General features: G+C 41.3%; 1 protein-coding gene across 5 annotated transcripts in view; it reads left to right on the top strand.

The window, feature by feature from the left end:
• bnc2 (basonuclin zinc finger protein 2) overlaps positions 1-22,646 on the top strand; it is a 168,468-nt gene extending 145,822 nt beyond the window's left edge. For 4 of the 5 annotated variants that reach the window (XM_061717718.1, XM_061717722.1, XM_061717711.1 and 1 more), the window contains 2 exons: positions 8,825-11,205; positions 17,622-22,646. In XM_061717718.1, the coding sequence (XP_061573702.1) occupies positions 8,825-11,205; positions 17,622-18,438 (3,198 nt within the window). In that variant the 3' untranslated portion in view covers positions 18,439-22,646. Of the gene's footprint in view, positions 1-8,824; positions 11,206-16,537; positions 16,612-17,621 lie in introns of all 5 variants that reach the window. The other variant, XM_061717733.1, reaches the window with a different exon arrangement.
• The last annotated feature ends 923 nt before the right edge of the window (positions 22,647-23,569 follow it).

Genomic DNA, 23,569 nt, shown 5'->3' with positions numbered 1-23,569 from the left:
TTCCCTCACTTGTGCCACTGGGTTTGATGGTCCTGGCTGGGATGTGAAGCTTTTATCACAGTCAAAAGAGATACTTTCTTTCACCTGTGGGGATTTAAAATATGGATGACAAAAAGTAAAAATTTAAACCCTACTGATAGAAAATGCAGGCAAAACCTGAATAACTGTAAGTAGCCGGAATGAATGATGATGAATCAATATTTGTGGTCTGCAAGGAGAAAGACAGAGTTTAGTAGACCATGAGGAACAATGAAAATCTCAAAAGGAGAAGTCAAGTGAAATGGATTGAGTGTGTTGAAGACCAGATGTGCTGTAGATGTAGCAAACATCTGCTGACTCTGCAAGACTTCTATAACTTTAAGTGACACCAATCATCCTCCCTTTCTCACCATACGTCCCAGAAAATTATTTGGTCTTCACCAATAGTCCCCTTAAAGTGGTTCTTCATCGTAAGCATCCAATAATCAAATTAAACGCATGTCAATATATACATGTGTTCACAAATATATGCAGGGATTCAGAGAAATATTTCTTCTTTTCCCTGTTATCGTTCTCATTCTGTGTTTTGATGGTCCAAAGCTTCCCTTGCTGTATAATTTACAGTACAAAGAGGGAACACCAGATGTTAATGGTGTTTATTTTTGCAGTAAGTGATCACCACTCTGGAACTTATGACAGTAGACAGACCCAGGGACCTGGAACCATACCCCGGGAGACTTGAGCACAACTTCCTTTTTGTGCACACGCAGACACGCACAAATAGACACATACACGGCCATGCAAAAGAACATCCCCTGGTTGTAAACTGCAGGGCCACAGGGATAGATGTGTGCTGGCACATACTGTAAATTACAGTGCAGCCACACTGGCACCATGCGCATCCAAGATGAATGATCCAACTTACACGCCAAGCTACAATTCCAGGGACGGAGTTTCAAAACATAGAGACTGCAGTGTTTACAATATGGGACCGTTTTTGCAAAATGAATGCAATATTTCACTCAGATAAAAGAACAATGTGCTTAAAACACTGATGCATTTGTTTTCCATAATTTTCTCAGCCTTATGTGTTATTTCTGGAACTGCAACAAGTGTTTGGACCTATTGGCTTATAATCATAAAAAGAAAACTGCAGTCTAAAATTGTATTGTATAATGGTTGTATTTTCACTTTTTAACTGCAACTTTGAACTTAGAATTGCTCGTGCAAAAGTAGGTCTCTGCAGTAAATGCTTTTCATATTGAAATTGTGCATATAACTTTATTACAACAGTAATTACAATTACTGTTTTCCAGGACCTCTGTTTATTTTACACATATTTTTTTCCTCTCTTAAAGAAACATTACACTGTGCAAAATACATTATGAAGGCCTCCCAGCTTCTTTGGGGGAAGTACCGAGTCAAAGATGAATTGTAGGCCTCTCTGTTTTATTAGACAGTTCAAACTAACACTAAGGAGAAAGAAATGTAAATGAAATCAAGTTAGAGAGTAATAAAGGTTGATTTAAATGTCAAGATGCTGCTGCAGAGGCTGCAGAACTACTTAAATCATCTGAGCATACTGCATAAAAAGGTTAAACTCCAGCGTTGATATACTGTTGTTTTTTTTATGAAATTTGACATATGACATCGATTTGTGTACGATTTTTATTTACTTAGTCCCGAGCAACACTTGTCATTTGTAAACAGTCTGTGTCATATTTTCGTAGTTAACATGACGGACGCAAATTCCTCCGAGGTGACCGGACCCCCTAGTGGCCTTTCCTCTGCATGTGATTCAGTCAGGCGGTGAAATATTGTCAGGGAATGGAGTGGGCTGGAGGGAAGGTACCAGAAAGAGAGAGAGGGAAAGAGAGAGACTCGAGTTAATGGTCTTGCATCTTCCTGGCAGCATGTCAATAATGGCTCTGATCACATTAAATAAAGAGTCCATTAGCTTATTCTCTTTCCTCCTGCGTGCTACACAGCAAAAGCACGGGAGAAAGCTGAAAAGCTCTTCTAATGCAGTGTGTCTGCGTGTTACAGACACCTCTCTCTGTTACTGGACCAGAACGAAATGGCTTGGGAGGTTTACCTGTGGTACAATCCATTATCCATGTACATATTTCCCTTTACGCTGTGATTTGTGGAGTATTCTGACTATTTGATCAGTATGTTAAAGGTAGTAGCATTTCCAGAAAAGTGTAACATAAATTTCCAGTTATTCATCACTTGATACAGAATATGCCCAGTGAAAAACTGATAACATACTATGTTGAAGTCCTTAATTCTCCATTCTTTATTCTATGTTACTCACTAAAGACTACTTTACAACATAATATTAGCCAAGAGACATAATATGCATTGCACAAAAAAAAAGGAACAGAAATGACTGATCTATCGAGACACAGTGCAACCATGCAATAATGTGGCCAGAGAGCAAATTACGAGCATATGTTAATGCACCTACTCTTGTAACGGCCTCCTGCCAAAATAGTAATCAAGACAAAGGAGATGTGATATAAGTCGCAGAGAAAAGCATTTCCACCAGCACACACACACACACACACACACACACACACACACACACACACACACGCTGGACAGACAGACCAATTCTCAGATGCCTCACTGCTTCCCTTTGGCCCTGGAGGGAGCACAGAGGCCCCCACATCTGTCTCCCAGGCCCACGACAGACCAGGCTGCTGTATACAGACCCAGGAGATCACACGAATCATCCTCAATTAATGTGAAACATCAGACGTTCCCTCGCTGCTTCTATCACTCCACCTCTCTTCACCGAGCCATCCCCTCTAGCACAGTGCTGGGTCTGCTGACTTTTACACAATGACCACGGTTACGGTTCCTTAGCACAGTTGGGATGAGGCACGCCAACGTTACTGTGTTATTTTGCACTTTGTGCCGAGAGACAGAGAATCAATACATCAGCCCAAACCTAAATGCTGCTCGCATGTTAGTGCCACGATGCGGTTCTTAAGAGTTTCTGAACCCAGAGAAAAGCCGACTTTCCTCTGCAGCGCACTGGGGCCTGAAATGGCTTCCATGTGCTGCCCCCTCTGCACCTCTGCTGGGCTGTGGCCAAAGGATTGTCCTCTCCACTTTTTCATAGATGTGGAGGGACAGCTTTTGAACATAAATGGTGGTGATGGTGGTGGAAGTCAGCAGACTCAAATGATTCAGAGGTTAGGGGACTAAAAAAATTGCGGATTTGTTTCAAAAACAGATAATGAGCTAAGACAAGTCAGTGGGGAAAGAAATGGAAACTGTTTACAAAAGACCACCTGGAAACCCATGTGTGCCAGGTTGTGACTCACCCGTCTGTACTAAAGTCCTCTATAATAACCCCCTGAACCCCCCCCCACCCCATCCTCGCAGTGTACAACTGCACCATAAATCTCACTCCTGTCGATGACTGTGCCCTTAGCAACAACTACCACACGGTCATGAATTTTTTACAAAATCCATGAGTTAAATCAGGTTGAGAGATAAAGGCAGGGTGTCTTGTGGCCTGTTAGTTGATCAGTGTGTCTGGTATAGCAGAATACGCCCTGTGGCCTTTTCACATTTACTTATACTTGGGCCCAGCAAACAGTCTTCTAAGGCAGTGATGAGCACAATATTGACCAAGGCATTGCCCTTTGCACGGTCCTTAATTAAATGATAAAGCATAAATCAAACCCGTATGGATCTGTTCCAATTTCTAATCAGGAATATGAGTTGGTGCATTGGGTCCTGTGTGGACTTTATTGAATCACCTGTGTCCCACTTTATCTATTTTATAAAGCAGATGGTGTTAAATGTAAAAGAGGAGTCGGTATATCTTTTTTATGTCACTGTGTAAATATTTGACATTCAAAAAATGTATTTACACTGTAAAAACTCATTTCTAAGTAAGAAAAAAAAATAGTTTCAAGAAAATTTGAAGTCTGTTATTTGGCTGATTTTAAGAATTCTAGACAATAAACCTTTTGTGAACCCATGAACAAAGGTATCTTTGCTTAGAATAAGACAATTTTTACTAGATTTTATGGAATATTATACTTGTTTCTAGAGGATCTGATTTTGCAGTGTAAGTTTTGGCATAGGCAGAAAAAGAACCATAATAAAATGTCTTGGAAAATAGGCCTCAAATATAACATTTATTTCTGGAGTATCTTGTTTTTCAACAAACTGCCATTTATCTTTATTATTCTCATGTCGAAAAGTCTGTTGAAAAAAAAATTCAATTTGGTCGAGATTAGCTTTTTGCTATTTTGTGCATTCTACCAGCTGGATATCATATACTTATGTGAGCTGTTATAGATTTCCCATTTTTCCTGCACAACACACTAACTCACAGTAATTGCTTACTTCATATATTTTTTCAGTGAAATTACCAACCATAAACCAACACAGTTTTAATAATTGATTTCTCGCGCTTTAATTTTATGATGCTTATTTTTAGTTTTCAACAACAACATGTGCAGATCACAAAGTAAAGTAAAGCATTTTACCATGATCACAGTTCGTTTACATCTATGATTCTTACAAATAACGCCCTTTTCAGATTATTGTGTACCTCCTGATTTTCTTGTGATCCATCACAAGGGAAGAAGTCGAACCTGTTGTTCACTCATGACCCCTGACCTGCCACTGAGGAGCCACTGGGGGAGCAGCTAGTTTCCTGTGAGCTCTTGCCCTCTGATGTGATGGCTCCAGGCAATGGGCTTTGCATGAACCCATCCCCCAAGGTGCCCCATCGCCACTAGATCCTCTGCATTATTCATATTTACGAATATGGAGTAGGGAGGGAGGTGGAATATGGAAAAAGAAGCGTCAAGGTCCAAGACCTTCTCAGATCACATGGAACTATTTCTTAACCTCCCTTGAAGTTGCAAACACAGAAATAGAGCCTTTTTCCTTCTTCTTCTTCCTTTTCTTTTTTTTTTTAAGAAACTGGATCTGAGAGCAGGACCGGAGATCAATGGGGATTCCCTCGAGGGTTAGTGGAGATCACATTCTCTGCAAGGTGATTGGTGAATCAATGTGGTTCCCATGGTTCACTTTGCCATTGTGAGAACTGATTTTTCTGATGGCAAATGATGCCCTTGTGTTTATATGAAACCAGCGTGGCCACCCGCCAGAGCGGACTGTAAATAGGCGTGCTCTGTAAGGGGCAGAAATTTCCAAAGAAGTCACAGATAAAAGTACACATCAATAGTATTTATTATGTCCCCATTTTCTTTCTTTTAATTCCATGCCATGTTATCTTGGTTTATTTTTCACCAAAATCTGTTACTGAGTATGATTTGATGACAGTGAAAAAAGAAACCTAATCCCTAATACATGCCATGCAAGAACGTGCACCTTTCTTCTCAATACAGCCAACAACGCAACCTACTTATTGCATAATTGCTTGATTCGTTTCAAATTCCAGTGGAGACCCAGATTATGACGAAGCCATCATTTGCTCTTCCTCATTGTCAGCAATCTGCCAAGAGGATACCCCTCTCCACACCAACTACACAACATCCAGCTCAACAATATTAGACACAACATGAATCCAGAATAGATTGCAGCCGCGAGAAGATGAATAAATACGGTGTAACTAGATTAATTCTGGGAGACACGGAGGCAGGCAGATAAAATAAACTAACAGCAGAAGCTGTCGACCAGATAAAGTGGGGTAGCTCGTCGTCTCTCTGCTGTAATTATTGGCTAATAGTCATTAACCTGGCAAACAGAGGTTTAGCTGCATTGTTTAAAGGACTCTGGGATGCATAATGACAGACTAATATGTCATAGCACTAGGGGAGATGGGGAGGGGTGGATTAATGAGATTTTACTGGAGGGAGTGTACAAGAAGAGGTGGGGCACGACTGGAAAATATAGGGGGAAGAGGGCCACATTAAGCTAATTGGAAGATGAGTGCCTACTTGTAAAAGTGCTTCTAATGGCATATTTGTTTCTCTCGCAGCATCACAGGGCTAATGCAGGGGAGTGGAGTTGTGAGACTTACGGCTGTAAAGATTATGGGGGCATGTGCTTGTTGGCAAATGTGTGTCAACACAATTTGATGTTTATCTCAATATAATGTATGCATTTATTTCTTATCTTTAGCATTGCTTTTGTGACAGACACAGGACAACAGTGGGTTTCTGAAAGGTTCTTTCACCAAACAAGTAGTTTCAGTATAAAACCGTCCACCTTTGTCCTGTTGCATTCTTTTTTTAAACCCAGATTTGTTTTATGTTTGAACTTGTGTTGACTCGTTGCTCTTAGCTTGACCCAGTGCAGACACCTTTTGACTGACCTTTAAAACTTAATCGACCACTGAAGAGGAGTACTTGGATAGCCTGCTCCGACAGTTTCAAGTAAAGGCAAGAACTGCTGACCACTTCTGGCAGGTTGTTCACCCTCCCTGACACTGATGGGTTGCGTTTTGGCTTTTGTCAGAATGATCATGGCTTCTATTCCTTCATGAGCGAAGATACAGATTTGGACTAACAGTAGATTATATAAATGTATAAACTCTGCATTACTCTTGATGAAAACAAGGTCTGATGACTATATCTTGACGGCGCCTTTTAAATCAGTTTTAATTTGCAAAGATTTAGCTTTTTTTTCAATTATATCACTGATATTTTCATATTATCTAAGATTGATTACTTAAAATTATCTGAATTTTTGGGGCTATTAACATGAATGCAGTTTAATCTGAATTCGAACATCAAAATTGGACTGACATTAAGATATTTTAAACCAGTTTACATTTAATTAAACAGTCTTTCAGTTTAAAAATGCTAATTCTCTTGCAATTTACTGTGTATAAAGCAGAGACACTATTCTTTGGAATAAAACACTTAAAAGTGCATTTACAATCTCAGCCGACTGTCATCAGTGCTGCAACTGGCTACCTTTGTGTGTTTGTGTAACACAAATTAGTCGTGTTTTATCCCTAAAATAAATAAATAAATAAATAAAAAGTCTGCTATATGTCTTAGAACTACAATTTCTTAAGATTTTTTTCTGTTGGTGGAACTATTTAAAGATTCACTTTCTAATTTGCTTTCATTTTTTGTCTCAGTTAAATCAAATGGAAGTACTAATGCCCAGATGGCCATGCAGTATGAATAATAGTGTCCAGGCTAGAATTTAAAGTCATACCTCCAGGCTAAAACTCCAGAGCGCACACAGAATGAAAGTGTAAAATGTTTTTTAATGTATATTTAACAACAAAATACCCCAGTGACTATTGATGTTTCGTCTCAGAAGAATCTGTTTCTCCAGTATATCTGAGGGCATGATATGAAACCACTCTCACTTTTATTTTCTCTATTTCTTCCTCTGTGTCTCTCCCATACGATCTCTTTCTCTGCTGTCCCTCTTTAAACATTTATCTTCTGTTTTCTCCTTACAGGCCCTTTGTGCTTTGTGATGTTGGTTTTTACAGCTTTCTACTCTCCACTGTTGCCATTTATCTTTTATAGATGCCAGCAGCAAGGAGCACATAAGAAATGTTACCATTTTCACTATGACTAATTGTCATCGCTTACATTACGCCCTTGATGTCGCTTGCTCCTGGTCCCCCGGGAACCTGTGTGTACACTGCAGTATTTACACCACATTGGCCTGCCTAAATTTCCAATTTTTCACACAAATTCCCCATTACGTATAAAATTAACAATTACAACATGGTGATTTCTCTGTCATCACTACTGTGATACGGGAAAAGACATGGGTCAGTACCAAAGGAGAAAATATGTTTTTCGCTAAACCATGGAGTTTGTTTCGAGCATCTGCTGAGAATCATTTCCCAGAATCCATCGGCATCTCTTGATGTTTGATAATGTGCACATTTGCATGGATCCAGAGTTCCTTATTTTTCAGCTGTTCGTAACACATCTCGAAGACATAAAGACAGAAAGTGCTCTATTTGGAATAATGCCCAGGTCCCAGCAGAATAGTTCTGGTATCTTGGGATGGAAACATGTTTCTCATCATTCCCAGGCTTCAAAATAAGGAATCCAAGAATGAAGGAGGATACATGAATTATTTTTGTTTAAAAAATGTTACCTTTCATTTCTTGAAATACTAGCTACTGTCAACAGAAGAGTTACCATTAGCTGACAAACAACATCATCCTTTAATCTCACCAACATATGGTTTTATCACTTTTTTTTTTTTTTTTTTTTAGATATTACTCACATAAAATCATGAGCATCTGCACTGCCAAATAAAAGGAAACATAACCTCAAAGCCACTGTCATAGCATCATCAAATACATTCTTAAACATGAAATATAAATATGAAATTCTGTCTTCCAAAGTCAACCATTCCCTACACAGAATGTCCTCCCTCAAGCATTTCACTCCTTTAGAGATAAAGAATACAGACAAATGCGAGCCAGCCAATAATAATTATTGGCTTGAAATAATTATTCTAGCAGCTAGCAATTGTTCTCTGGTACACAGTTTATATATATGTATATATATATATATATACATATATCTCAGCAAGAGATCACATTTTTTAAAGAGCTGTCGCAGTGTACAGATTATCAGCTATATACTGTTTAAACCCCTCCCCCTTTTGGATTATTTTACTTCGCTTTCATCACTATATGATTAGTTTTGATATCTGTAGAACTGATCTATAGTCAAAAATAAAATAGTTTGATGAATGGCTGGATGAGGGGGACAGTGGATTGGAAAAATGTTTTTGCTTCAGGGACCTCTGAATTTCATGAGAACAACTTGCCTAAGCCCTGCTGTTTTTTTCTCCTTGATTATTCAAAATCAATAAATGTTTGTATCTTTTCTCTTGTCTCTTTTGGGGTATTTAGGATGCTGCAGGCAAGGTGCTGGACCGCTGGACTATCATGTCCCGTGAAGAGGAGATCATCACCCTGCAGCAGTTTCTGCGTTTTGGTGAGACCAAGTCCATTGTGGAGCTGATGGCCATTCAGGAGAAGGAAGGTCAGGCAGTTACGGTTCCCTCCTCCAAGACAGACTCTGGGATCAGGACATTCATTGAAAGTAATAACAGGACCCGCAGCCCGGGGCTCTTGACACATCTGGAAAATAGTAGCCCATCCAGCATTCACCATTTCGAAAATATCCCCAACAGCTTAGCTTTCCTTCTGCCGTTCCAGTACATCAACCCAGTCTCTGCCCCCATGCTTGGCTTACCCCCTAATGGCCTCCCTATGGAGCAATCTTCCCTGCGGCTTCGGGAGCCCAGCTTGCCAAATCAGGGAGAACAAGTAGAGACCAGTGAATCAGAAGTGTCCCTATCGCCCTTCCGCACAGGTCAGAGCCCCAGTCGTGGGGTACTGGGTGCCATTAACAGCACTGAACCCAAGACGGAACCCAACAACTGTGCATCACCCATCTCACCTACACCTTCCACCCAGCAGGCTCAACAGCAGCAACAGCAGACACAGCTTCAGCAGCAGCAGCCAGGCCAACAGTCGGGCCAAAATCAATCTCAGCAATCGAACAGCCTGAGTGACCAAGTCCACCACTTTGTAAAGGAGGAACCTTCTAAAACCATCTCCCACCCTTCCTTCGCCTCCAAGATGCATCGTATGCGCCGCATGGGAGCCACTTCACGCAAGGGTCGCGTTTGCTGCAACTCTTGTGGGAAAACCTTTTACGATAAAGGCACACTTAAGATACATTATAATGCAGTCCACTTGAAGATTAAACACCGTTGCACCATTGAGGGATGCAATATGGTGTTTAGCTCACTGCGCAGCCGCAACCGCCACAGTGCCAATCCCAATCCACGATTGCACATGCCCATGCTGCGCAATAACCGTGACAAAGACCTCATTCGTGGTAACAGCAGCTCTGGTACATCTGTCATCTCAAACAGTAAGAATGGTGGCTATACACTCACCAGCCCTGGGAGGCCACCACTGGGCTTCACTACTCCACCAGTAGACTCCAGTATGCTCCAGTCCCCCCTGCAAAGCCCACTAGTGTTCCCCTCACTTAAGTCAGTGCAGCCGGTCCAGCCAGTGCCCCCATTTTACCGAACACTTGTGTCCCCTGCAGATCTTGTTAGTCCTCCAGTGTCACTGCCAACCAGCCCTATAATGCCCACCACCACCAACAGCACCACCCTGATGGACCAGCAACAGCAGATTCTTGCTGCTGCAGCTGCTGCTTCTCACAATAATGTTCACATGTCAGAGGCAGGCTCTTTGTCCCACCGCTTACACGCTTCCATTGCCAGTCAGGACCTTACCACTTGCAGCAGTGACCCCACACCCAAAAAGAAACCCCGTAAGTCTAGCATGCCAGTTAAGATTGAGAAGGAAGTGATTGATGTGGCTGATGAATATGATGACAAAGACGAGGATGATGACGATAACATCCATCATAACCACCACCAGGCAACTCTTCTTCACAACAACATCAAAATGAACGGAAACTGTAATAGCAAAAACAACAGTGGAAGTGGCACTGGACACCACAGTGGTGGCAGTGGGCAGCATTCCCCCTCCCAGGGTGAGATGAGCCCTGGCTTAGCTTTCAGAGGAATAATGAGACAAAGTGAAGATGAATGCAGGGAAGGGACTGGGAGTGACAGCAGAGGCGGAGCTTCTGAGCTACGCTGCATGGACAGCTTTACTTCTGAGGACCAGGACAATGAGAGAGACTTTGAAAATGAGTCCGAAACCTCTGATTCCAAGATGTTCTACAGAGATGAGCTCATGGATGTGGAAGAACATCATAAGCATAGCAGGGGGGAAAGAGGCCAGGACAAGGAACACGACCATGAGGGTAGTGACGAAACTCATATGAGAAAAGAAATCGAAGGAAATGGCCATTCCTCACCCTCGCCTAACCATCAGCCTATCAAGATTAAAGAAGAACTCAATGATCCAACTTACGACATGTTCTGCATGAGCCAATATGGCCTGTACAACGGAAGCATGGCAGCGGCTGCTGCCGCTGCAAGCATGGCTGCTCTGCATGAAAGCTTCATCTCGTCTATGGGATATGGTGCCAGCCCACCAAAATTCCCTTCCTCTCATTCACCAGAAGGAGATCCGTGTTCAAGTCCTGACCCCAAGATCTGCTATGTGTGTAAGAAAAGCTTCAAGAGCTCCTATAGCATGAAACTGCACTACAAGAATGTGCACCTCAAAGAGATGCATGTGTGCACTGTGGCCGGCTGCAACGCTGCTTTCCCCTCCCGGCGGAGTCGAGACAGGTTAGTGCTTCAATTTTGAAATGTGAGAGTTTTATCATAATGTATTTCTGACATTTGCAGGTAGGTCTAATTCAGTTTTTGTTATATAGTGGTGTATAAAGGCTTTACATCCTTGTAGTTATTATTAAAGTCTTTTAAAAATACAGTTTATGAGAATTTTAATTTAAGTTAAAAGTCGTAAGTTCAAATATTTGATATCCTATAACAAACATCTGTTCTCGATAGGCTATCACTTAACATCTTTTAGCTAATAGGAAACTAAAAATAAGTGAATCGGGGACATCTGCTCTGTGTCAAGTCAAAGTTCAGAAGAACAGGGTGCCATGGAGGGAAGCACATACACATACATCTAAAACACCTGACTCTATACATCAGCCCTCCAGCTGCAGTGTGTTGTTTACCTGCGCTCACCTTGTCACAGGGAGATGAAGGCGCATACATTAACATCGACAGCAGTTTGTCAAGCCGCTGCATTTATTAGCGCATCAAGAGGTGAAACTAGCCATATTCACCTGGGCTTGTTAGCACATGTCAGATCCACATACTCAGTCTGCAGAATATGTAAGCTGGAAGCAACACTGGCAGCAGGTTGATGACACATGAACATCACCAATGCCCGGAGTGATTACCGGCTCCCAAAATGGTTAAAATGTGTTGTTTGTGTACAGTTAACTTGATTGTATATGTTTATACTGTTGAGATGAGCAGAACGAACCCAGTCTACTGTTAGGTCATAGTTGTACTGCTCTTTAATGGAAATTTGAATGAAAAAGAAAAATTCTGTCCACAACAAAGTGACCCTTTAAGTGAGGCAGCGGTGGGAAAGTTAAAAAAGAAAGCACATTTCTACTGGTTAGGAGGGAGATTTATCTTTTTTTTTCTTCTTGCTTTGTCTCGTACATCATCTCTACTTCTTCTCTACCAATTCGACATCCCTCCACATAAGCTTGCTCCTCTTCTTCTGCTCCAACCCTTTTGTTACATTTGCTGTTTTTTGAGACATCTGTTCCTGCCAGTGCTTTTCATTAGCAGCATGTAAATGGAGCCGGTAATTCTGAGACTGTATTACTGTGGATGCAAGAGAGTAATGGGGGTGCAGAACAGAAGAAAAGTTAGCGTCCGTAAATGTGAAACCCTACTGCTCGCCTAACAAAGCTTTTCCGAAAGAAGTGTGACAGCATCCTCTGGCTCACTGTGGTTTCCTGGCACCTGTGAGCGTGTTAGCTCCCATCTAGGCTTTCGGAACAGTAAATGCCTCAGGCGAGACTAGTCTGCTGTGCAGCATGTGCATGCACATACACGTACGCGGACTTTCTCATACTCACATATGCACTCATGAAAACGTATGTGTGCTTGATAGAGGACCAAATGTATAACAGAGCTTCATAGTGGACTCTTTGGATGATTTATCAAGAAATTTAGGGAACAGCAATTCCACAAGTTAAAAAGAACATCCTCGAAGGAGTTTGCATAGTAAAGCGTGAAGTTATTTTTCAAACTTTTTGTTGGCCTTGAGATAGATTCCTAGGATCAGAGGTGAAATTCCTACAACAGTTGTGATTTCTTTTGCCAGTTACTTGGTTAAATCTCGTCATAGTGGAACAAGCTGACATCAACTCTTATTGGGTCGAAATGCTAAATTACCTGAGTAAAACAAATAATGATCAGTTCGTAAGAAAGACAAAAACTTGGTGTCAGGAAGATGCATTTTCAGAAATACCATGAATGAGTTGCTGCACACAAGCAAAGGCAAGCGCATTAAAAGGTCATAATGCCTTTTCAGCTTGGACATGTGACATTTTATGAAGCCCGCTGATGAAAAACACCAGCATATAAATGCCACTCAAACACAGCATTGTGGGGGATATGAGAGACAGAGATAACTTTTTTTTGGCAAGAAGAGCTAAACGTCTATGAGTATTACACATCTTTGAGCCAGTAAAGCCTAGCTTTAGGTGGATGAGACAAGCCCACACTGTTGTCTCTATACATTTTCTTGCAGCATATGGGACATATTACTCTGCCATGGGTTCAAACTGGGAACAAAACAACACAAAGTGGAGTTCTGCATAGCCAGAGATTCCTGGGGCTTTAAGATGAGTCAGTACACAAGCTGTGCGCTCATCAAATGTGTCCCTGGATAATTCTTTAATGACATAATGTGTATTTGAGTGTAATGGAAGCAATAAAATGAGAACATAATTTAGTTGTTTTCATCAGTGTTTGCTCTGATAAGATTAAGAAACTGGATGTACAAAATTATATGCACAAAATAACGCTTGAATTTTTACTGCTTGTAAATTTGATAAGTTAAACTACATATTTTCCTCTGATTAGATTTGTTTATAGACTGTGCTGGCAGTAACACTTAATAAGCAGGTATTTACAGTAAACAAGATAAAGCCCAAATACAGCATTTAACTCATAGCAGTAATCTTTAAGACATATTTAAAAATAAAAATAAGAGGTGCATATCAGTGTTTTGTTTTCACAGTTGACTTATAATAAACCAGCTCTGCACCAGAAAAATCATCTTCACATCTGATTAGTCCATTGAGTGATTGAAAAGCCACAGGCATTTAAACGCACCATCAGGCACCATCAAAAGCTTTTGCGTCAAAGTAAAGAAGAAATCAGAGGAGGGGTCACTTCATTTACAGTGGAAAACCACCAGCAGCATAGTCAGATCAGGCCATATCGTACACGTATTACCCAGAGACATCTGTAGTGTTTAATATAAATCTCTGCACTGTTGAATAAACTGTAAATTTCATGCATGTAAAAGAAAAACTAAACAATGTACATGTATACAGCATTTACGCGCTCAGACAGAAAATGATTATTTTAAGTGCGCTTGAGCAAGCAAGCATTCTGGATATTTCTGAGTGTAAAACAGAGAGACATTTAAGTGTGTGCGTGGTTTGGCAGTACAGCGGGGCGTCTTCCGTCAGCCTCCCGGCTGCCTGCTGCACGGAGGTAAATTATTGCAAATTTATTTTGGAGAGTGAGTGGTGTCGACATAAGTGATGAAGAAGCTGCGTGGAGGACTGTTGAGACACTTATCAGTAATCATCACTCGTATTAGTCTTATTTATCCCCATTTTTAAACTAGTAACGAGACTTTCCTTACTGTTCTTATTCCTATCAAGCTATCCCATGCTCTTTAACTTTCACTCCAGCGTTTTAACTTCCTCCTTCTATGTTACTGCTGTAAGCAGGTGTCCTCCCCCTTTAAGCAAATTCCCACAGTGCAGCCGTGCACAGTTTGTGGTCCCTGCACAGGACTACTGCAAATGGAGAGAGAGAAGGTTAATTATGTTGGAGAGTCTCTTTCCTCGCCTCTCTGTCCTCTCTCCGACTTCCTCCTTTTCCCTCGTTCCCCTCACAGCATGTGGGTACAGCCCCTCTGCTGCACAATCAGCTCTGTGTTTGTCTCTTATAAACAAAGAGCATACTGCTCATAGAGAGAATATGTTACCGAGAAAACACTCAACCCCTGCAGAATAAAAGACAAAAACTTGAAATTATTACACCCTCTTGGCTTATCACTGACAGCTTAATTGCGATTCATTTTAAGGAGAATAAAAGAAAAAATTTTACTCTGAGATGAAAAATATATTGACACCAATGCTCACACAATATCGTCTGAAGAATTGTAGTTATAAAAACTGCAAGTAATTTTAAATTATGTTTTGTTTTTAATGCATATTTAAATGCATATTCAATTCTTTTTCATTCATTTCCTTAAGGATCGTTAAATCATTTGTAGCTTATGCCTTCGAAGAGGCTGAAAAGAAATACCAGGAAGATATAACAGTAACAGAGTGATAAATGTTACTAAAATCCCTGTCCTCCCACTCGCACCAAAAAACCTCATAACACACCCCAAATGACAGGAAACACAAAGAACCACCGGTGTCAGTTTGGTACTGCTTAGCCCTCCATCTCATTTACACATTATGAGTCATTTAGATGACATACACACATGTAGATATATATACACACAGACATTCGCGCTGACACAAAAGCAAGGGCAAGGGCCATCAGATGAACTTTAAAGATGATTAACGCCGATTGGGACTGGCACACTCTCGATCTGCCTCCTCTGCACAGTCAAAAATGGGCTCTCTGGAGGCCTCCCCCATCTTTTGGACGAAGATGAGACTGTCAAATTGGTTTGCCAGCCACATTACTGGCCAGCAGGGAGGTACTAGGAGAGAAGGAGGGGTATTGGTGGGTGAGAAGATGGAGCATACTGAAGAGGAGTGATGGAGGTGGAGGAACGGGAAACGGGGCAGAAAGTCTAAATCAGATAAATGAGGGGATGAGGGCATGATGTCCTCTGTGTTTGGATGCAGTGGATTTACTTTGACTGTAAAGATCAAGGACATACCACCAACACAGTTGAATGAGACTGCTGATTATTATGATCATAAACTGGGCTCTCTTCCTCATCTTCAACTCTTTTAATAAATGATTTTTAAATGGCTGGAAAAAAAAGTACATTCTGTAAAGTTACTTTTTATTAATTTTCTTTCGTTTGCATATTTCTGTATGACTGATTACAAAAGGTTCTGCTGATAATTATGAATATTTTTCATTTAAATTCAGTAACTTTCAAGCATTGTTGTGTGTCTGAAATGGCTATTGTAACTTTTCTGACTTTTACAGACTACTTACTGCATGATATTTAGCATGTTTGACTTTACTAGATAGCCATGGTTAATTTAGAGCTTATTAGCAGTGAGAAGGTGTTGTTTTAGATTTGGAGGCATGTTGAGATGGACCTGCCTACCTGAGCATCATCAACAGCATCCCAAACGTCAGCCGTCACTAAGCCGATCTGTGGCCCCTCTTTAAATCTCTGACCGATGTTTTTTTGCGGACACGGTGCCCATTTTTTCTATTTACTGACTGGAACTTGTTCCAGACTGTTCAGAAACGCTCTTGATTTTCACAGTCATCTATCCACACATGTATTTGACATTCAGTGATGCTGCGCCACAGACAGTGAATCATGACTCCCATCTTTTATCCATAAGTTAACACCATATGGTTGCAACTGCACTTTCAAAGGCTGAAGAAGAACAAAGGGCCTATACAGTCTTTTTTGAACGTAGTCTCACTATATAGAAGAAATATATCTTCTTTTTTTCCCACACGACCATACGGACATAAGCGAGTGCAAACGTACACATGCAGCGACAGCCATTACCAATCAATTTGCCACGCTCCCTTTCCACAATGCTGACGATGCTCGAGTGGACGGGTTCCTGGTTGCTTGGTTCACAGAAAAGGGTCCCTCAAATGAATGTATTTTTACCTCTTGCAGGACAATGTCGGATAGGGAAGTAAATAATTAAAGGAAAGGGACCCTTTTTGACTACATCAACCCTGCCACTGCTGGTAAGCTCTACTATCCATTGTGACTCCATTTCCCCCTGTCCTGCTAAGGGCAACCTTATTCTTTCTTTTTTTTCCGTTGGTTTGCTTACACACATGTGACCTCCCTGCATGGAAACCCTTCACATCACAGGCACTTGGTGTTTGCACATTATTCCAAAGTGCTGTGTGTAAATGAGAGGATTAGGCCTTGTGTTTGTCATACTTGACACTGGTGATTGGTTACTTTAGTTTATTTTACGTGGTATGCTGTATTATCGTGACATGTGTACCATACCTGCCTCCTTTTTTTAAAAGCCCTACTTAGCAACTGTGAAATTGGAGTATCAACGTAATTGATTTGATTTTCAAGCCCATTTCACCTTACACCTTTTAGCATGGCTTTTTATGCTGACTAAATGTAACCTGGCTTAAGCATGGCATTCTTCATGGAGTTTCCTTCATCAGTTGTCGCACGTTGCGTGATACAGTTTGCCTTGTGTTTGAGAAAAAAATGCCCATCTTGATTAAATACCAGGCTACATAAAGACGTGTTCATTGAGGTGCTCGATTAAGCCACCTCCAATAGAGAATGAATGTGAAAATGCTGTCAGGGGCTTGTGCTAATATGCTATCCAGTTCCCCTCGATTATCACATTACCACAGCTCAAATCAATTGATAAACTCCTATTCAATATGGTGGAGTATTTAATTGAGTCAGAGTCTATTGGATTTGAGGGCTGTGCAGTGCAGACATGCTGACAGTGGTAAACACTGGCAGGATGCTCCGTCTCTTTGCTACGTTAGTGTACTTTCTCTGGGAGAGCTGTTTGGTGGATTTCTCTCTGCGCGAGTGCTTTTGTACCTGGATTTGTCGTAAAAATAATTACATACCTCGTAGTTCTGGAACTCATGACTAGGACAACATGACAATAGCATATTTTAACATGGGTGTTTATATCTGAAATGTCATCTATATTTTATATACATTGTCAGTGTTCTAATTTACCACTTTGACTGTGTCTCTACATTAGGCACAGCTCCAACATCAACCTGCACCGCAAACTGCTGACCAAAGAGCTGGACGACATTGTCCTCGACCCCCGACTCACGCCACTGCCCAAGGACCTGCGAGCCGAGTTACTGGCCAAGATCTACGCTGGGCATCACATGGGCTTGGACCCTTTGGCCAGGATGAGCTTTGGAGGTGCCGGCTTCGGGCTCCCTGGTCTGAACCACAATAGCCATTCCCCCATGAGCAATGAGCATCCCCACCATTTTTTCAACCAAGACCTGAAAAACCACCAGACCAACGGCCTCTTCCAGGGTCAGCCAGACGACTACATGGTGTTGGACCTGAGTACCACATCCAGTGTTCAATCCAGCAGCAGCGTCCACTCCTCACACGAGTCAGAAGACGGCAGCGATGAAGGCATCCTATTGGATGACCTGGAGGAGGAGGGAGAAGAGGATGTGGAGGAGGGCAACAGCGAGGGAGAGGACTACTCCCAACGTACCAGGGGGCGGGCTGACGAAGAACATCCGGATGAAACTGGAGAAGTAAAAGAAGGACAAGGTGAGGAGTTGGACCCTTCCTCCTCGCCATTTCTCCTTTCATCCATGGGGGCCAGTATTGGCAGCAGCACTGGGATCCTTTGTAACATCTGCCACAAAATGTACAGCAACAAAGGGACCCTGCGTGTGCACTACAAGACTGTGCACCTGCGTGAGATGCACAAGTGCAAAATCCCTGGTTGCAACATGGTGTTCAGCTCTGTGCGCAGCCGTAACCGACACTCCCAGAACCCAAACCTCCATAAAAACATGCCCTTCTCTACAATAATAGACTAGAAATTGACTTGTACTCCACCCTCCTATCAGACTGCCCCTTCCGCCTTTCATTCCTTATCCGTATTCCTCCTTAAATTAACCCTGGCGCAGGACTATCAAATACAACCTATTGCCTGTATGCCTCCTGCCCGTTCTTTTTAAGTCATTGCAAGACAATATACATGTCCATCTATAAAATGAGTTGACTCTAAATATAGTTTATAATTATGTCCTTTGACTTCTCTGTTTTTTTTGGAAGAATAGGATGACGTTCATAGGCATGGAGTATGTTTTTTTTTCCTCATGAGCCTCCCTCCCCTCCGCCATCCTTTCTTTTACTACTTTCTCCCAACTTTTGTGTTTATGTTCATCTCCAAAGAATCCATTCAGACTTTTATTTGTGATTTTGCCTGCAGAAACAATAGTATTGAAAAAAGAAAATCTTCTCGTTGTATTTGTGTAATGATAGCTTTTAAATGAACCCCGTACAAAAGCATGACAGCTCCATTTGTAAATAATGTCCCAAGAGGCTTTTGGTGTAAGAGTTGTGTTGATGGTTGTTTGCTTCTTTTTTCTCTCTTTATGGCTTTATGTTACAGCCCAGAACACTTCTTCCAGCTATAGGCAAGAAAGAGGTAGCATCTTTATAGCTTGACTCCTTTACGTTAGCTTCAAAGACAAGTTTAAACCGAGTCCTGGGGGGAAAAAAGAATATCACATGACTTGTTTTAACTGCTTGTTAGATATTCAGAGTTTGCCGGCATGCTTTTTTAGGCTCCTACACTGATATCATTCTCTGTACTTCTATATTTTTTTTTTTTTGTCTGTTATGTTTTTGAGCTTTCGTATACCAATTCAGTTTTTGCACTTTGCATCTATACAAGGGGACGTGTAATATTATTACAATAAGGACTTTTGCAATGGTGAATTTTGGGTGTTGCTCGGGGTCATTGACGGCTACAGTGTACAAGGGAAGTGACAGTACCTTCAACCTGCCTGCGCCAGTTTCTTTTTGCACGTGCTCAGTTCCAATCACAGCTTCACAACCCGAAATCTTACCCCATTGCTCTACAATGCATTCAAAACATTGCTTCAAAATAACTTGGCCTCAAATCACATCCAGGTCTGACTAAATATAAACTGCTGTTTCATGAACACTAAAGGAGATGACAGGAGGAGGAGGTTGGTATCTCTGTGGGCTAATCTGTCTGCATCATCCCAAAAGAGTTTGTACTCAGAAGAGGGGTCCTTATAAGTAATACTGTCCCTGAGAATTGAAAACGGATAGAAAAAAAGAGGAAAAAAGATGAAAATAGTCCTTCAACTGTGACCAAAAATATAGTTATTTGCTTAAGAAAAGCTCTTTCAGTGTGGCGTTGTTATTAAATCATGCCCCATTTGATCAATACGATGCACTTGAGTCTTAAAACATTACCTGTGATATTTCACTGTGGGTTTTTCCATTGCTGAGCGCCACCTTCAGATATATTGTTGCCGATTTTTTATCTATTGGGTGCAGAGATTTTCTTTAACGCGTCCATGACTGTCTCACGGTACAAATATTTCAAGTAATTGGACAAAGTAGCCAAGGGACGGGGTATTTATTAGTGGGTGATGTATCTTCATGGAGATGTTTTGTCCGGTAAAAGATTATTTGTTTTGTAAAAAAGACAAAAAAGTAGACCTTGTTCATCAGTTTGACTCGTTTATCAGTGTATTAGCAATGCTGTGTGTTACTATACAAAGAGATCTTCTCTTACTTAACTGGTGCTACATACAGTGGGAAAATATGCAGTGTTATGTAGTGTGTTGTATAGTATTTGCAACACTTTACATCCAAAACAGTGTTGAGGTCCACTCATTTCACATTTAAGCCATTTTGCTGTACAGACGTGACCTATTCTGTTGAATTATTTCATGTATTTTTTTGTTATGTCTCCTATATGACACGTGCGGTTTCTAGTCGGCTCCTCTCAGAGATAAAGAGGGAAAGAGAGAGCGCTGAGGCTGATGGAAAGGTTGCGGAGGTGGAGGGCTGACTAGGGAGGAAAGGATGACAGCAACGATCATTAAAAATGTGCTGCTTCTCTGTTACCTGGAGGCGTCCCGCCATTCCAGCTTCTTCTGTCTAATAACTCACTTGTCACTTCGTTACACTGCCAGACGTCAAGGTTGCTGACAAGACTGTGACACTGACAGAGGGAGAAAAAGAAGGAAAGAGACTGCGCGCTCCGAACAATTTAATTTGACTCAGTCAATTAAGTTGAGCTCAATTCATCTCTTCATTTACAATGTGTGCTTATTCTTCTTCGGGGTCGGTTGTAATTTAATTCACTTCCTTTATTTTATTCGGTTTTTCTCTTTGTCTGTCAGAGCACAGTCATTTAACAACCACCTTAGACCATTTCTTCAACCCGCCACTCACTTACCACCTCCACATGCCACTGTGCAGATCCTACAGGGACACACACTAATAGTGTATGCTTAAGTTCACTGGACGGCCATAGCATAGTAAAAAGGGATGGGTAATTGCCTGTTTATCCCAAGTGAAGGGAAAATTGAGTACAGGAACCCCTGCCTTCTCCCAGGAGTGGGTTTCACTGAGGCGCTCGCTGCCTCATTCACTCATTCGATCCCTCAGGCCCTTGCTCTGGCAGAAAGAAAAAAAAAAGTGCTACTCCGGAAACCCTGCTGACAGCTGTCTCTCTAACACACAAGCGTACAAACATAGAGGAGCGAGGTACACACTCAGAAGGATGACGAGCCCTCAACGACTTGCTAACCTGTACTGATTTAGCAGACAGGGCCAAGGACAATATCTACTCAATCTTTCTTAAGTTTGAACATTCACAATGCAGAATTGCAGCCACTACAAACAACAATAGCTCATTATAGAGAATGATAAACTCTACAATTGATGCAGACATGAAACATTCAGACAAATCGTAAGTTGATGTCTCTTTTTTTTCTCAAAACTGATTCTAGGTGGTGAAAGATAAACCCCTTTCAGACATGTGTTCCATTAATCAGGTGGCAACAGAGTGTACAGGGTGTCATGTTTGAATTACCTCACTCCCCCTCTCCCCTGGTGCTTTTCCATAAGAGTTTATGTTGGTTAAACTGACTTGACTGGACATAATAATGAATACGTATCATCTTCAATTGGGCAGAAGTCTAAACTGCTCCAGTCATGTTAATGTGAAGCAGCAGCAGCGGGTTCGTTTGGCTTCTGATTAGCTGTTCAGAATACTCAGACAAATCCAGTTAGTAGATAAATGAATAACACCATTGTCCAAATTTTTGCTCCTCTGTGGTTTAACCTGCAAAAGCCGCAGCACTTAGTTGTTTGTTTGTTTTTTCTCTGCACGTGAGCCAAATGAACTAAATACATTCCAGATTTGCTTGAGCAGCATCTGAAGTGTCTCCTGTCAATTGCTCCTTGTCCACCTCAGTTTTATTTAACACAATGCAGCATGCTCGTTGTGCTTGTTTTAAATGTTATTGGCCAAATGACAACCGTAACTCACGGTGCACTCACATGGTTTTGCGCGTCGTGCGGCTTCTCCTGCAGGAGTGCTGGGGAACGCGTCGTCCTCAGGGGAAGTGAAAGATCTTCTTTTTCTCAAATTGATTAAACAACTTCTCTGATAGAGCACTGTTCATGAAATCCTCATGAATAAGACGCCAGCCAGATTTTTGGAAATAATCCCATGCTGCTGTTTGATAAGCTTAACCATGTAGAAAATGTTTACCTGCCTGTCCTCGCCACCACTACAACAGTTTAATTTACGTGACCACTACGCGTTTGGCATGCTAATATAAACGGCCATAGTGATACAAACTATTGTGGGAAAACTTACAATAGAAAGACTTGATTTAAGTATTTGGACATTTGAATCTTCCATAGTAGATTAAATGTTTAATCTTGCATGAATGACAGACATATACAGTATGTTTGAATGACTGAATGCAGTTATTTTAATAGATTTATGAAACCATTTATGTTGGATATCTCATGTCTGAAAGGTGGTAAAAGATGTTTTACCTACAGAGAACAGAAAATCTATTGGAAAATGTCTACATGCTTACACATTGATTTAATTTCACTCCCTTATGTGCTGTTCTTCTCTGACCTTTTTTTTTCAAGAAGCTGCAGCAAGGTATGACCTGTGCTTATATGTTCCAGACAGAAAACTGAACACAGCAGAAAAAAAAATTGTTAATAAAAATATACACACACACACGGAGAGAAGCCCTTATACTACCTCCTTTGGGTTCCTTTAGAGTCTTGGATTGGTGCTGGCCGAACAGCAGAGTTCGAAGCTTCAAGAGGTCAGAAACATAGCTGGAAAAAAAAAGTGCAAACAATTAAAGTGACAACTGTGAGGCAGAGAGAAACGAATGGAATGGTTGGGAAAGATTTAGCAATGGAGCATTGCAGCAGTCACTTAATGCAGAGTGAAAAAAGGGGATCATGGGTCGAGGAGGGAGCAGGGAAAGCAGCAGGGCGAGGACTCCCCAGGAGTCATCAGCAGATTGTTTTTGATTGCCTGTAGGAGAGGGATCGAGCCGCCTCAGACATTTCCACCCTCTCCCACACACTCTGCTCTCCTCTGAGAAATGACCGCCGATTTCCCTCTCTTATGAAAAGACACCCTATCCAATTGTTCTATCCCTTAATTCTCCAAGCGCACGGGTCAAGGTGCATTTTTGTATCGAGTGGCCGTGCTTTTGGGCAGCATGAACCTCTTTTGCTTACTGCACCTCATTTGCCCAAACCGCTGGAGTGACGCTTAAATATTTGATCAGTACTGCCTCAGTCATCACTTCTTCTGCAAAGCTGCGCAGCACACTGAGAGGAAACAGAGATGGCAAACAGATGAAAAGCCTGACCAGTCAATTGCTGTCCATTTTGTTCATGTCAAAGAATGAGTACAGTCAGTGTGAGAGAAGACACATAAGAGGCTCATGTGAAAAAGTAAGGTTAAACATTTAATGGGATGTAATTAGAAATAAGCAGAAAGAAGAAAAATTCACACATGGGTTTCTTTAGATACTTAAGTCTCATGATATTTTTTGAAAGAATCCCCTCAATGATATAAATTGGAACTTGTGAAATGTCAGTTAGCCGAAAAAAGTAAATACTGAAATG

The sequence above is a fragment of the Cololabis saira genome, chromosome 1, assembly GCF_033807715.1.
Source record: "Cololabis saira isolate AMF1-May2022 chromosome 1, fColSai1.1, whole genome shotgun sequence".
Lineage (NCBI taxonomy): Eukaryota > Metazoa > Chordata > Actinopteri > Beloniformes > Belonidae > Cololabis > Cololabis saira.
Note: the sequence above shows the minus strand (reverse complement) of the source record. Positions and strands in the feature narration are given on the sequence as shown.